This window comes from Cystoisospora suis (genome assembly GCF_002600585.1).
Source record: "Cystoisospora suis strain Wien I chromosome Unknown contig_1594, whole genome shotgun sequence".
In the NCBI taxonomy this organism is placed as follows: Eukaryota; Apicomplexa; class Conoidasida; order Eucoccidiorida; family Sarcocystidae; genus Cystoisospora; species Cystoisospora suis.
The window spans coordinates 22920-34213 of NW_027154394.1; the positions used below are offsets into that span (position 1 = coordinate 22920).

The following is an 11294-nucleotide window of genomic DNA, read 5'->3' on the forward strand; positions in this document are numbered from 1 at the left end:
GAGACTCTCACAGTGTGCACAGATGTCTGGCCACCAAACTGTGAATGTATTTCGACTCTACACTGGCGGACAGGGCCAGGACATCATTCACATGGGCCTTGCAGGCCCCGGCGTGAGTGAGTGAAGTGACAGAAGGGATTGGCGCTGTAGGACGGAAGTATTCACATCTGCAGAAGACGAAAGGCAAAGGCAGAGTGTGACTGCGGTTCTCCAGCGATCCACTAGACCAGTCCCACAGTGATGAGACCTACCACCTGCTGCTGTAATGTTTTCCATCTCCTAAGCGCGAGCTTTGCTCTGTTGAGCACCTGCGATTTCCCCGGACCCATAGCCCAAGAATTTCTTTGCACCCATGGAGCGTAAAGGAGCAGCCTTGGCTCAACAGTCCTCCTCCATGAAAAGGACGCGAGCATGTGCTGTCCTCAGTGTTTGGAAGAGCAGCCTGACGAGCTACGCGCTGCTGTACTTTATTGTGAATGAGGGTTACACGGGTGCAGCTCCAGCTAACAGACGGTTGGCCCCACACGGCAGTTCTGCCGCAGTTATTGCACACGTGGAAACACCGAGCAGTCTCAAGCTTTAGTGAATGACTCGCCGCACGCTGTACGGGTAGAGAGTAGTCCACCGAGAAAATTAACCGAGTGTCCCTGGAACCGAGCCAAGGTAGTGTCTTTGTTTGACCTGCTACCAAATCTGCTTCGGACTCTGTTGTCTCGCGGCTAAACGGAAGCTTCGCTTGCGACGCCAAGACATGTCATTTGCGAGTCGTAGTAGCTGTTCAGAAACTGGCAGTCAAGCCAAGCAAACAGCGTAGAAAATGCGTTTGTGCCTTCGCACCGCCTGGGAAACGGGTCGCCTGCCGTTTGTTCACCGCCATTACCCAACACGCTGGGCCAAGCTCGTCTCCCGTGAAAAAAGCAGGAAACAGGACAACTGTGAGTGGCAAGCAGTGCCCTCATCGATGAGAACTCGATCACCCCAGAGCCAGAGAAGCGAGCAGACGTCTCATCACTTCCCTTCGTGTTCGTAGTGAGCCGCGCACGCTCTTGACAGGTTGTTTCCCATAGAGCCAACGCGGTGCGCCTTTCCGAAGAAAAACCGACTATACCCTTTTTTTCCTAGACTGAATGCCAGCTCCCGCGCCTCTCACGAGCCGACTAATCAAATGAAAATGAGAATCACTTCACGCTAACGTCATTAAACTCGGAAGCCGCCGTCGCATCGCCGGCCACCCTCGCTCCAGTCGCGAACGACTTGTTATGCTTAGCTTCTCACAAAGACCCGAGAAGAAATGTCGTCTACGAGCCAAGCTAACCCATCGATGAGGCCAGCGCCTTCTCGTGCACTGCATGCGACGACGTTCCAATGCCGACTGCCTCGCATCTTGTCTAACTCAAGAGCCTGAACGCAGTAACACACAGGAGCACGAGCTGGCTGTTAGAGAGTAAGTTATATGAGTCCAGACGAACACCAGCGCGTTACGACGGACCATGAAAAACGAGAAGGCGAAGGTCCAGCTGAGAACACGGTGGCCCTTTCTTAGTCTCGGATCCTTCGCAAACTTCATTCGGATAAACAAGAGGTACGCGGTGTCCTTGTTCCTACCTCCTAACAACACTCATGGAACCCACACTATCGGATAATGCCGCTTTCAGGACACGTCGTCCTGCATTCGCAAGACATCTCTGTGGGGCATCTTCCTGGCCCTCTTCGTACACCTTGACGGAATGTATGCAATACTACTCCATGTAACGCCTCTTTCACGGTCTGACGAGAGGCACGGACTTTGCAATCACAACAAGAAACCTACCTTGGAGATCTCGAAAGCTGTCAGCGAAGAGGGGACGTCCTGCTTGTTGGCAAAGATTAGTAAGGTGGCACCTGCGAGTCGCTGTAGTGTATCGCATCAAACGGGCTGAGAAGAACCAAGTGTCCTTTCAGCATAAAAGAAGTACAGCAAAGATTCTCGGAGAAGTCACACCCCAGGATGTTTATCCGGCATAGTGGAGTGAACACATAGTAAACAGAACATCACCCTGCCTTACGAGTGATTCGTTCGACGAGATGGAAACCTCGACACACGAGCGATTGGGATACCAGCCCGACATACTGTGACGCCTTGCAACTAACTGACCATTCCGATTTACAGCAGATCGATCTATACCCGAGCTGCAAAAGCAAAGACACCACTTTTTCGGGTGCTCCTTTGTCTGCAGTTGCCGCATGGTCAGCTGAAACCTGACGAGAGGTTCCACTGCGCATCGATGGAAGACGTCAGTGGTATGCGGTCAACTGTTGCGGTGTGTGCCTGAGACTGTCACTTCCTTATACACATCATCCCGCACACCTGCTGCGACGACACGGAACTGAAAGCAAGGGCTCCATGACCTCGCCCATCAAACACCGGAGGACTCATCCCCCATGGCTTCCGCACACTCACCTCTTCCTTCATAAGTTTGTGAAGTTCCTCCCTGCAGACTTGCATGCGGGGACGGTCGGCGGAGTCAACAACCCAAACCACGCCGTCGGTCTCCTCGAAGTAGTTTCTCCAGAAAGAACGGATGGTTCTCTGGCCTCCTACATCCCAAATATTGAGTTTATAACTGTGCATACAATAGCCACACGGCGACAGAAACCGCGAACTTCCAGTAAGACAGAGCGCGTCCAGCAGATGAATAGACCCGGGGCTACGCTGAAAGCCAGCAGACTAGCAAAAAGATCACGAACCTTCTCTGGTGTCTTTGGGAGAGTCTCTACTGTTTTCATATGCAAAAACTGCTCAAGCGTGCCTCTGTGCGTGTGCGTCCCTTCGGTGTCAGCTGCGAAATTCCTGCTCCCCGCTTTGTCATTCTCAGAGTATGCCAGGGATTACTTTTTTTTCCCTTGTCGACAGAAGACAAACTGCTGAGCCTTCTGCGCGGGTACAATGCCGGGCCACATGGGTACAGTGCCGTCCACATAGGTGCAGTGCTTTCCCCACGAAAACTGTGCCGCTCACACTAACATTGTGCCGTTCACACGAATCTGTGCCGTCCACACGAATACTGTACCGTCCTCACGAATACTCTACCATCCATACAAGTAGTGTACCATCCATACAAGTACTGTACCGTCCGTACGAGTCCTGTGCCGTCCTCATGAGTACTAAACTTTCTCCAGTGCACGTCATATCCTCAACAGCCCAACCATTGCGGCGTGCGTCATACACACGAACTCGTCAACACTCGAAGAAACAATACAATACAGACGCGCCAGCGAAACAATAGTCGGAAGAAGAGGGAGACAAAATGTCTTTCAGAAAAGCAGCGGAACACACACAGAAGGCCCTCAAAAAAAAGACAGATACAAGCGAACAATATAAAATAGCGGAGAACACAGAATTCGAGGGTCGAGGCAGTGTGGCGAAGACGGGAAGAACTTACTTCCTGTACTCGAAAGAGCTAATGGAGAACCCTAGAGTGGGAGATACTGTATTCCAGTCCTGTCCATTTATGCGCTTTACGATGGTTGTCTTGCCAGCATTGTCCAAGCCCCTGAAATATCAGACCACACCCGGGCACTGTCTCTTGAACGGGAGAATCACATGCAACGTGCGAAAAACGCCTTTGACGAGCGGAGAAGCACGCAAGGCCCCGCACAGGCGGTCTGAAGTTCCAGTGTACGCCCTGCCTTCGTACACTTCGAGCTCTGGAATCGAAGTAATCGCACGACAAATCTGGGACACAAGCCAAGAGGGAGTAACATGACTACCGCGCTACACACGACCTTCGTTGCTCTACAGAGAACAGTATCTGACTAGCGTTACACTTTAGCCGGTAATACGTAGGCAGTCAGGTCAGTCTCATGCTCCCAAGTATCCGGGAGAAACCTACATTCCTCCGGTGAGAGGTGGTGGTGATTCGAGAAAAGGTGCGAAGCACAGGTGGCAAATAGGGAGGATAGTTGAAGGCTGTCCAAACACAGGCATAGGGGCAGTGGAACGCCAAACAAATCTCAAACAGATATCGAGATACGGTATCTCGGGCGGCGGCAAACAACCGCTAAGGGGACCACCAGAGGCACTTAGTGAAGGTCGAAGAGACGCCTCCTGGACCGGTATCAGGGTATGAGCTGGGTTGCTGTATCCCTGGAAGGACGGCGTGTAGCCCTGTATCCCTGGAGCTACGCGTAAAGACGAAGAGCCCGTATGCACTGCTGCTGTCCGAGCAGAAGGTCAGTTACCCCGCGTTGCATGGGTTTACGAGCACAAGGATGCAACAGACGTGTGTGGTGTTGGGGAGTAGGACGTGCTACAGGTGCGCTGCCCTCTGGTGTCGTACAGCATGAGCAGTCGGAGTTCCTTCTCCTTCTGCTTCGTCTTCCGCAAGACCTTCAGCAGAACCATTGGACGAGGATGAGGGAGAAGGGAGACATCAACCTCGTGTCAGCCGGCAAGGGCGCCGCCCGTCTAGGAACCACTGCGAAGCAACGAACGCGGTGTCTCGGCAAAGAAGAAAGCAGAGAATGCAGACCAGGAGTCGGGCATGAAGGTCCGCAGTGCAGAATAGAGCAACTCGAGATGTATAGGCGACAAGGCGTCTTGTGTCGGTACACGAAGTCGCAGCGTGCTCACAAAAAGTGAGACGGGGAGGCGCCGTAGTCACGACAAAAAAAAATAAGCAGACGGTTGTGTCCCTAAAAATGAGTGAGGCAGTGTGCCGGCAGCTCAGGAACGACAGAAAAGTACCTGACTGGGAAAAGATACTGTGCACCTAAGGTCTCCCAGGGAGAAGGCTTTCCAAACGAAACCAGTTCCACGGAGACCTCGCATACTGTATCATACAGTCACCTAGCACTCTGGTGACAGACCGGACACACCGAGCGCACTCCACGAGAGGCGCAGTTCGTCATGCTTGTATTTGCTGGCGCTCGCTAACAATCCAAGTTCTGGGTAAGCAAACCGCCTTCTCCGAGCTTTCTATCGTCTCCGCCTGGTTACGGGCTTCGCGATGTGTGTGGACACACGCTAGGTCGGGTGCATGCGACAATAGCTAGATGCAGTGCCCTCATTCCCCGCTGCTAGGCTTTCCCGTGCGCGTATTCTTTACGACTCACTGATTTTGCCTTCTATCCGTCTAACACTTTCCTGCAAAGAGTGGTGATGTGCTCACGAGGAACGTAAGTTCCTCCGAGGAATGTGTTTCTGAGTTAGCGTGCAGGCACTCCGGTTAGTACTCCCTGTAGCCGGGTGCTCGCGTAGCACGAATCGAGGGGGGCAGGCTTCGTAGAAGGCTGCTTACCGGCAGTCCGTAGTACTGCTCGTAGCCCGCTACACCGGGGATGCGGAAAGAGAGACGCGACTGTCCCAATGCATCGTGTTAGATCATAGCGACGGACGGTGAAGGAAGGGGAGGAATTGGTTAGATCCTACGGAAGGGAATATTCTAGTACTGACCTCCCGAGTAGGTTAGGAGACTCCTTAGTAACACGCTAGCAAGCCGCAGGAGATTGCTCGGGAAGAGGGCTTCGCGGGTGTTTCCGATCGTGCCGGGCGGTGCGGAGCCCGGACCTACCCATTCCTACCGTTCTGTACTGTTCTCACGTGTGTGTCTGAACAGTGGTCCAGACGCTCCTCTGTGTTAGAAAACGTTGTGCTAGGGCTCACAACAACTGCTCATCGAGCTTCGGGACAAGTAGCTTTCCTCTTCAGTGTTGCAGGCTTAATGGCAGAGGGGTGGCGACACTTCTTGTCTGTACGTGTTGGCTCTGTTGTGCTGTAGCGCATGGAAAGGAATATCAGCAGTGTCCGCAAAAAGAGCCGTTTTGGGCCGCCGCCGCTTACCTGAAAAAGCGTAGGCCGTTACTGCGCTCCGTGTAGTTTAGCCTCTTGTCGGGTTATGGGGGGACTAACAGCTTCCAGAACTCCCGCGGGTTGTTTTTCACCAAGTTGCCAGTGCGATGAACTTCCTACACGAAAGGGGGGAGCTGCGCACTTCCTGAGGTGCGTGAACAAAGTCTAACAGGTACTGACGATGAGTCCACTGTTCCCGGACGGCGGGCTGTGTCCTATAATCGGCGTTTCACACCCGCTGTTGGATGAGACCTCAGACAAAGAGAGACGGCAGGTAGGGATACATTGTCTCTACGTATGACTTCGCCATGTTGCAGGCCTCAAGGCTGAGAGGCCGGACGCGCAGAATATAGCAGAAACTGTCACCTATTCTTGCAGCAGTTTTCTGCAAACTCCTCAGATGACGGCTTGGCGAAAATCAGTGGGCGACGCGCATCTGTACCAATGAGGGGAGCAGACTGAGCGGTGGCACCCTAGAGGTGTCTCCGGTATAGGAAGTGTGATAGCGCGGCACGTTGCTGGCCCGGAAATGAGGTCCAGACCTCTCTACAGAAGGCCCAGTCCGAATCTGCAGAGTCCCCATGTGGCACGCGAGGCACCGTAGAGTCTGTCGCCGCACTGGCGCGGCCCCTTGGGGAAACCGAGCAGGGTCGTCAGCCAAGTAGTGACACTGGTTCACAGTTATGTGTGACCTCACGGCCGTGGGTCAGTAAACTAGGAGCGCGGGGTTAGATCATACTTTGCAAAAGAAAAGAAGGGGAGCCAGAATGTTAGTCTTGACCGCGGTCAGCGTCAACTGGGAATAGATCGAAAGCCCTCAGCCACTGCACACTGGCTACCGTTGTTGTGAACCGCGTCAGTCTGTCTACAAGCAATCGATCCCAAGGCCATATCTTAGCCTCCTCAGGTACATTTTTCTTAGAGCTCGATTCTTTTTGGTCAGAGAGTCGCACGCGTCCAAGGCCGTCTCCGTCGGGAGGCTCTGAGTTTCCCCGGCGATTGATGCATATCGGAACAACGCTCATCACCTGGTTAGTGCAGGGGACTCAGACCTCTGCAGAGATTACATTATATGACGAGGAACACGCCCCTCAGTTTTCCAATACAGATGCGTTCCACAAACTCACTGGACACAGGATGACTGCTCCCCAGCAGTCAGCACATTTCTCTGACTGCAGGTGTGCTGAGATCCGCCCACAAAAATGGGTCGTGGATTCATTCTGTTTCCGAACACCCCGTAGCGGCCAGCCAGGCTGCCAAAAGGGACCAGAGCAGGAAGCGCGTGAATTTCCGTACGCCGCAGTTTGTTTTGAAGGGCGCGTTATCCCCTTGCAAGGGTTGCGCGCGTGCTGGGTCAGTCAAACTGATCTAGCAGGTTGCCTCGTTAACGCTCCCTCTGAGAGGGTGGCCGGTATGTAAAACGGTTTCAGACCTCACTCGAGGCAGCAGCTGCGATATTGATACACCAAAACAGAATCGTGATACCCGAGACACGATGGTCCTTCAGCGTGTTCGGCTATCAAAAGCGCCGGCACCGTAGAGGCACGGCTTCTGTTCGGCAGTTACTGGGCGTTGTCTAGGGAGTTGTACATTTGTAGGATTTTCAGTGAACACTGGAAAGTATCCCGCTCCTGGGTATCAGCAAGCACTAGTGCAATGGCGGATCCCACGAAGAGTTTGCGAACCGTCTGGCCATGGTGGTCCGAGCCGGTACTTCCTCTTTCAGGTAGACACACCGTGGTTCGTCGCAGATCAGGAGGGGCTTTTGGGGAAAGCTGAACGAAAGCCGTCAGAGCCATGGGGGGGGGGCGATGGTAGGAGCAGCCACACGGAGAGCTGTCAGAAAGAGCAGTGCAACTGACAGTTCTTCGCAATAGCCGGAGTGTGTTTGGGCACAGTAGGTACTAGCAGCAAAAGGTGGATTCTGCACTATCGACTACTGCCTTTGCTCTGGCTTAGGGGTAGCCGAGTTGAAAGGCACAGGAGCGCCTCAGTATCCTGCAGACTTTGGACCGATGCGCAGCCAAACGGCGGAGAACGAGTGCAGGTTGTAGTCAGAACACATTGTACCCTGAGACCGCTTCCAGCTGAAGCTAGGGAGAAAAATGTGATCACTCGGTCAGTCTGCTTTCTTTTACCTGAAGCAGAACTGTTCGGCGAGGGCGTTGAAGCAGTTTCTGAACTTTCTCGTAGCATGAACCATGCTGCATTACAGTCACCCAAGAGTCCCGGAAGTGATATCAGTGCAAAAGCGGGGTGAAAGGCTTTGTTCTGCAGGGCTCAGTACAGGTGCCGGAATGCTTACGATCTGTGGATCCAGCTCCTCGGGAACTGCAATATCATCCAACTGCACGCATACACACCGCTGCGCCGAAGTGCAACAGATTCGGAGTTCGACAGCGACGATGGAGAACGCCTGAACGGGAAACTAGATAAAGGCAGACGGACCTTTTCCATGCCGGCGAAAGACTTACATATTTGATTGGTATGAAGAAGAACATAATGAACCGATTGTCCTTGGTGCAGAGCTTGAAGTGAATGTTCTGCCATTCAGGCAGAGAATACACGGAAGAAATGAATGAACACTCAAGGTGTTGCTGATACTGGGTCTGCAGCCAGCTCGCCGGCACCACAATGCGTCTTTTCCCCCAGGCCGGGCACTGGGACCGCAATTTGAGGCCTGCCGCGCGTGGACTCCGACGCCACAAGACGCAGCAGCGTGCCCCTCTCCTTAGAAAGCGACTGGGTTCCAGGGCGACAGGAGCAGCCACGGGACTGCACATCTCAGTGAAAACCGTGTCGGGCAGTGCCCGGAGTTGAAAAAGGTTCCTTCTCACTTGCAGGCGGAAGTCGAGATGGTACTCAGCCTTCAGCTGTGCACCATTTTCAAGATGAACCAAGGTGGCAGGAAGACCTGTCCTGTTGTCCTGCGATAAGCGACCCCGGAAACTCACTACTTAATCTCATGAACGCTTCGACAGATGCCTTCGGCGAGCATCCTTATCACACTCCATGGCCTCGCAACGCGTCTTGGCTCAAACTCCTGTGTCTTTGGATGCTGACACTTGATGAACGGCGCGAGAAAACGAACTAACAGCGTGAGGCGGTGCCTACTGGAGACTGCACCGAATGTCGGATTGCTTGACCCGAAACTGTCCCCCTTGTGACTCGTGAACTTCGGCCCGTGGAAGCGGACGGAAACGCTGTCCCTCTGCTCCAGTAATTCAAGTCGATAGCCGGGTGGCTCGTGCCAAGGCTCACCGAGTCGTCAAACCGTACTGCCCGTAGAGAGAAGTCCGTAACAATCTGCTCAAGCAGCTCTTGGTCCGTAGGGTGCTGTCTCGGAAACAGCACAGTAAAGTGGACTAGGTCACACAACCCATCCACGATCTTGATTGGCCCTACAACTACCTCTCTTTTTAACTCCGTCCCCGCCACAGGTCAGGAACATGCAAGTGCGTTGAAGCTTCCCTTTTTTAAAAAAAAAAAACGCCTACTGCCTTGCTGTCTTGTCATCTGCTGTTCTGCATCAACTCCGCAAAATGTCATAGTAAGACAGTCGCCTATCGCCCTATCTTTGCGCTGCTCACGACGCAGCTCTGCACTAAGGAGGTCATTAGTACGAGAGAGAACGCCTAAACCCGATGTGGTCAAACTGACGGGAGACAGAGTGATTGAAGGTGTCATTCCCATGTCGCGCGGACACCGACATCAGTCAACCTGCGTAAGACAGGGAATCCCCCTCCCAGTTTGTTTCGTGAAGCCTCCTGACTGAACCCGCGGTCTCAGCTGCCATTAGTGTACGCTGGCTCCAACTGAATGCTGTGCTCCTGATGGTGGAAAACGCGAGCGGGCTCGGGTACGTGGGTGTGGCTAAGGCTCAGGCATGATGCATACAGGAAACGGGCGCACTTGTTGACGAACGCCCCTGCAGTTCCCTGGGTTCGCTCCTCGAGTCCATGAGAAGCACGCCGTCATGTAATGTCACGGGGGAGTTGCCGAGACCGGGGTGTGAGCAGAGCTCAGTGAAACCAGTAGCGATACATCCGCACGCGGCCGTATTCTGGCATTTGCCGGCATCTACGCGAAAGCTCTGTTGTCCGCGAGCTGCCCCCCTCCTACGTCTCAAGTTCTTCCGAGGTGCGCAGCAGGCAGAGACCGAGGGAGGCAACTGAAGTATTTGGCCACCCCAGATTGCTGCGCCTTGCCCTCGATCTGGTTCCCTAACTTGCAGCCTCAGGGCCGCCAGGGCGATGTGCGCCAGAATACGTGAGCCTTTTGAGAACTGAAGCTCTGAGAGCGAGCCAACGGCCTCTATTCCCAGGATGTCGACGGCATTACAGGAATAGCCAGTGGACACGGCACCAACTGTACTTCCCCTCCGTCAATTCGTCTGCAGCTTACTCGGGGAATCTCCAGAGCTGGCACAGTCTGCCTAGACCCGGGTAGCTGAGATGCAGACCAGAGCCTGGGCCCAGCTGATGATCTGTTTTCATCCTGGGGAACTGCTGTGCGTGCCGGGGGACTTCGGCGCTCGCTGACGTGTTTGGCGTTCCGCGGCTTCTCGGACCTCGGAACAAAATCATTTGCATGAGATGGCAGACACAAGTGTCCGTCATTGAGTGGAAGACTTCGGTGACGTGGCTGCCCGCTCGGGAACGCTCTTGTCTCGCAACATCCTTCAGCAAATTCAGCCCGGCTGATGAAGTCACCGTCACCCTCCGCGCCGCATGCCACCGTTGTTAAGCAGCCAAGGCAAGCCACAACCGGGAACAAAAAAGGTTCGAGTGCGTCTTTGCCAAGAAATCTGGAGTTTTTGATTAGTATGGACGCTCCTTCTCTGTCTCCGTGTACATATGCCATCGTTGCAGCCGTAGAGCATCTCCTGCCAGCACGACTACCGGGAGCCCGACACGTGTGCGGTTCGAGCCGGCGCTGAGAATCACCTGGGGGAAGAAAACCGTTTACGACCAGCAACGGACCGACGTGCTTCTACGTGTGTGCCGGCTTAGGAAAAATAGAACCGCAGAATGCCACTCTTAAAAGCAGAATTGCCCAGCCTCGATTCTCAAAAGCTCCCCTGGAACTTGCATGCAGCCCTGCTATCCCCGCATCTGCCCGCATCTACGTCCTTCGTTAGTTTTCGTCAGGTTTAACTTAGCGGCGTCGTCAGCGACGCGGAGCTTTTTGGCACTCACAGGAGGCCTCGGGATCATTTTCGTTTTCCGCGAGCTGGTGTGCGCCGCGGCACTCTTGGAGCCGATGGCAGGGGAGTGGGCTGGGGAATGGAACCAGTGGTTATACCAAGGTCTCAACGTCAACCTATCCACCGTTCTTGAAATTTTGTGATCTGCTGGCAGGCCGTTGCTGGCACAGAAGTTGGTGAGGAGCACGTGTTCATCATCATCCCTGACATCGCGTCCTGCCGCTGAAAGCCTTTTTCCCCTGGATCATGGCTTTCTTC

At 53.9% G+C, this 11294-nt stretch overlaps 2 protein-coding genes across 2 annotated transcripts; both read right to left on the reverse strand.

Annotated features, from left to right (window-relative positions):
- Positions 1–895: 895 nt before the first annotated feature.
- On the reverse strand, positions 896–4966 carry CSUI_003532 (adp-ribosylation factor-like protein 2). The gene is made up of 5 exons (XM_068063728.1): positions 4320–4966; positions 3423–3533; positions 2441–2603; positions 1811–1891; positions 896–1401 (listed from the first exon to the last, which is right to left on the reverse strand). The coding sequence occupies exons 1-5, from the start codon at positions 4382–4384 to the stop codon at positions 1264–1266; spliced, it is 558 nt and encodes a 185-aa protein (XP_067924289.1). The 5' UTR covers positions 4385–4966; the 3' UTR covers positions 896–1263.
- Positions 4967–8392: 3426 nt separating this feature from the next.
- Positions 8393–11264, reverse strand: CSUI_003533 (uncharacterized protein). The gene has a single exon (XM_068063729.1). It carries the CDS (start codon positions 10691–10693, stop codon positions 10145–10147), a length of 549 nt encoding a protein of 182 aa, XP_067924290.1. The 5' UTR covers positions 10694–11264; the 3' UTR covers positions 8393–10144.
- Between the last annotated feature and the right edge of the window lie 30 nt (positions 11265–11294).

Bases quoted from the DNA above. Each gene is read 5' to 3' on its own strand.
- CSUI_003533 (XM_068063729.1), bottom strand. From the start codon at position 10,693: ATGGCATATGTACACGGAGACAGAGAAGGAGCGTCCATACTAATCAAA.
- CSUI_003532 (XM_068063728.1), bottom strand. From the start codon at position 4,384: ATGGTTCTGCTGAAGGTCTTGCGGAAGACGAAGCAGAAGGAGAAGGAA. The intron at 3,534-4,319 runs GTACGACACCAG...CTGATATTTCAG, and splicing joins GAACTCCGACTGCTCATGCT to GGGCTTGGACAATGCTGGCA. The intron at 1,402-1,810 runs GTAGGTTTCTTG...TACTGCGTTCAG, and splicing joins CAGCTTTCGAGATCTCCAAG to GCTCTTGAGTTAGACAAGAT.